The sequence below is a fragment of the Sitodiplosis mosellana genome, unplaced genomic scaffold (assembly GCF_009176505.1).
Source record: "Sitodiplosis mosellana isolate CC-2019 unplaced genomic scaffold, AAFC_SMos_1.0 Smas_scaffold_1404, whole genome shotgun sequence".
Classification (NCBI taxonomy): Eukaryota; Metazoa; Arthropoda; class Insecta; order Diptera; family Cecidomyiidae; genus Sitodiplosis; species Sitodiplosis mosellana.
The window spans coordinates 1-3738 of NW_022596646.1; the positions used below are offsets into that span (position 1 = coordinate 1).

General features: G+C 36.2%; 1 protein-coding gene across 1 annotated transcript; it reads left to right on the forward strand.

The window, feature by feature from the left end:
• Positions 1-85: 85 nt before the first annotated feature.
• Positions 86-1354, forward strand: LOC129571139 (uncharacterized; the record flags this gene model as incomplete). Its single annotated transcript, XM_055450904.1, has 4 exons — positions 86-357; positions 497-844; positions 990-1056; positions 1147-1354. Coding segments are annotated over 4 exons (747 nt in total), but the record flags the coding sequence as incomplete, so codon positions are not given.
• Positions 1355-3738: the final 2384 nt, after the last annotated feature.

A 3738-nucleotide genomic window follows, 5' to 3' on the forward strand; every position in this document is an offset into this window, starting at 1 on the left:
GCTGCTGTAAGTTAATTGATGCGAATTACACTGCGAAAATTTTCAAGCAAAACCCTAATTTGATTTTTGGAATGATTTATACCAGGAGGCCAAATGGGAATTTGTGAAGGAGATCGAAGACAAGGTTGTAGCCGAGTGTTTCAAAGAAAACGCCGTTTTCTTCGATTTGCACGATCAAGCCGAAGAGTTCCAAGGATCAGCCCCACAAAAATTTGAATGCTTTGCTGATGTGCTTGGTGATGTATCGAAAGCCAACGGATTAGGAGAATTATGGTCAAAGACTGAACCAGAATTGCGTCAACATATCAACAATTGGAAGAAATGTCCATATGCTGGGAACCAAATCCAAGTCCTTGCGTACGTATGGAAAACAGATTAGCCACATTTTTCGTTTCATTGGCATAGAAGCCTGCATTATTATTGATTCATTGTCGCTAATTGTTCGCAAAACAAATGACTTACATTTTCCCCTTCCAAATTGTTCACATTTCTTTAGCTGCGTTGCGAGCGAAGCAGCTGCAACCCTTCAATTGACAAATGATTACATTAAACTGGCTAACGCTGAAAAACCACAGATCATGGAAGAATTCGAAAGTCAAATTCAACAACGCTGTTCCGGTCAAACATATGCCGAACTCATGGCTGAATTTGCCAGCGAAGGTGAAACCGACGGAAACCAGGGAAACGGAGTTGAAAAGGTGAAGTGCATCACCGAAGCCATTGGCGATGCTGTCAAAGAGACTGACTTCAATAAAATTTGGGGAGAATACAAAAAAGACTTGGAACAATTGCACGAACGAGTCAAGGCCTGTAAAAATTTACCAAGCAAATGGGAAGCAGCAAAGTAAGCTTCATTGCACCTTCTTTTACATTTCCTTTTCACTTTCATTTGTCCAGTTATCATGAACTCATGAACACATATTTATTCTTAAGGGGATAAAAACCAAATTAACTGTTTCGAATCCAATTTCCGCTTATGTTTCTCATAGATGCGTTGCCAAAGAAGTTGAACAAAGCCGCGAAATTCTCCACAAATTCCTCGCCAACTTGAAACAAGTAAGAAAACAAAAAAGTTTTATAGATTCTCACAGTTTTTCTTCCATTGCTCTTCCACTCATATCTCCACCTATTTTCCGTGAATTACAGGCCAATCAAGAGACTTTCGAGCGAGTCAAGAAATACATCAAACAAAGATGCTTCGCATGAACTCGGCGCACAAAAGTGTCTATAGATTCAAAGCCAAACTCATCAGAAAGTACGTAAATGAAGTGCATGCCCGCAATGGAAGCAACCCAATGGCTTTTATTGTGCAAAAGAAACAGATGAGAAATAAATCAAACTTGTTGAACTAAAATTCTTTGTTTTCTTAATATTACAAAAAGAAAGTCTATTTTTTTCGCTGTGGTAATTAAAACAGATGAAAAGTTGAATTGATATAAGTAAGTTTTTTGCTTGCTTTTTTCAATAACTTAAAAAACAGTAACACCACCGGCGGATATGGTAAGTAAATAGGAAGCTTGCCTTTCATACTTTGACATTTTTCTTAGCAAATTTCATAATACATACATTTATGCTCTTTCGAACTTTCATAAAAATTTTGTGCTTACCTTGAGAATTCCACATACAATTCTTCTTAAACAAAATTTTTTTGGACCTGTGAAAGGTGTATTCGAACACTTCTCCTGATTTTTCAAAAAAGTCGACGATTAGTGCTCGGCCTCCAGTGAACATTTTTCCAATCTGGAAAAAGCATTTGCCAGCACAAATCGAGCACAAATGTTATAGCCTAGCGACGATAAAAGTGCCCAAAGTCGAGTTTTTCAAAAGTCGACGATTTGTGCTAGCCTCTCGAGCCAGCACAAATAGAATGGATGGTACCCATAGATTCTGACATAGTCTGATCTCGTTGATCCTGACCCCTGCTGGCGAGATTTGACCCCCAACAATTTTTTCGGACCCATTGTCATTTTCCGACTTTGTTTTCAAAAGTGAGGACCTTTTTTTTGCTCCTCACTTTTGCCCCCGAGGTATCATTAAACACTAGATAGAATCGATTTTTTCCCGATTCCGATGTTACACTAGATAGAATTGATTTTTTTTGACTCCCAAAGGAATTTTTGGTTTGACCCCCCTGAAATTTTTGGTGTCAGAATCTATGAAATTATTCCATTGGACAGCACAAATCGAGCACAAATTATTCGCACCGGACTTCAGCGTAATGTACCTGATAAAAATTCGTTTGATTGGCAAACATTTTGGTTTTTTCTTCTTAATTTACATTTACCACTTTATTTACGTTGAACAATAGACAAACTGCGCTTTATTTTTTGTGATAATATCATAATTGTATAACATTTACGTCGTATGTAGTTCCAATAGTATGCATTCGAATATTTTTCGAAATTCGAATCACGTAAATAGTTCATCAGATCTATTTGTTTGCATAATCGCTTACCTTTCCTCCCAGAAAAAAAAGATAAAAAAGATGAAAAAACAAATATATTTTCAAAACATTTTCAAATTTCATGTACAATTGTGTCACAGGTGTGAGCGAACGCATATCGACTACCATATTGATTACTTCCTTAATTGATACATTAGATTTGAACAATTCTTTTCGAAATGGCAGTATATACAAATTGAATTCAAGGGGGAAAGTACTAGATTTGTATAATTCAAATAATGCAATCTAGTACAAAAATAATCCCAAATAATCCTTCGGAATTCTCAATAATGCTCGATAATGCTATTCATAATATCAATAAATAATAGCGAACCATGCGAGAGGCCTCGAGCATTATAAATTTGCTCAAGACGCCAAGTCGTTATCTTTTATCAGTTCAGCGAAAAACGCAAAAAATCGCAATTGTACAACAAAATCTGGGGGAATTTATCATTCAATACAGTTTGTATGATTGAAGTCTTTTTCCAAATTCAAACAATATTCTTATGTTTACACACAGATTCAAAAGATTCACTCAGATTCAACACATTACTGTGAACAAATCGTCATGAATATGATGAATCTGATGAATCTCGTGAATCCAAATTGAAAATGGCGACAGAACTGTCAGTCGCCATATTGGATTTCAGTAAACAAAAAATTTATAAGATTCGTAAGATTCACACCATTTGGAAAGTGAGTGATTCCCCTAGAACGAAATTCGTGTTTTTCGCTGAACTGATAAAAGATAGATACTCGGTCTTCAGCAAATTTATAGTGCTCGAGGCCTCGCGCAACTTTTTTTCAGACAGTTCTCACTCATCTCCTATGAGTTTCGCAGAAAACGCGAAGAATGATAAAAAAAACATGCCATAGGCCGATGTTTTTGATTTGCGTCCAATTGATAAGAGATAAGAGATAATTGTCTTCAGCAATGTTATAGCGGATCTCAAGTACTACAACTTTTCCGAAGACAACTAGTTGTTATCTCCTATCAGTTACGCGGAAAACGTGAAAAAACGGGACGACCTGCCAAAAATGAACATACATTCTTTCAACCATTGTTAGTTGCAGTAAAATATACTTCTCTTTATTGCTACGACGTTTGACAAACTTGTGTTCTTCTAGGTCTCACCAATTCATATCTACTATCGACCCACTTTGTTTTCAAGGCATTCAAATGCACGCAAGCATCAATTACTTGACCATAGTTCGCTATTATTTATTGATATTATGAATAGCATTATCGAGCATTATTGAGAATTCCGAAGGATTATTTGGGATTATTTTTGTAC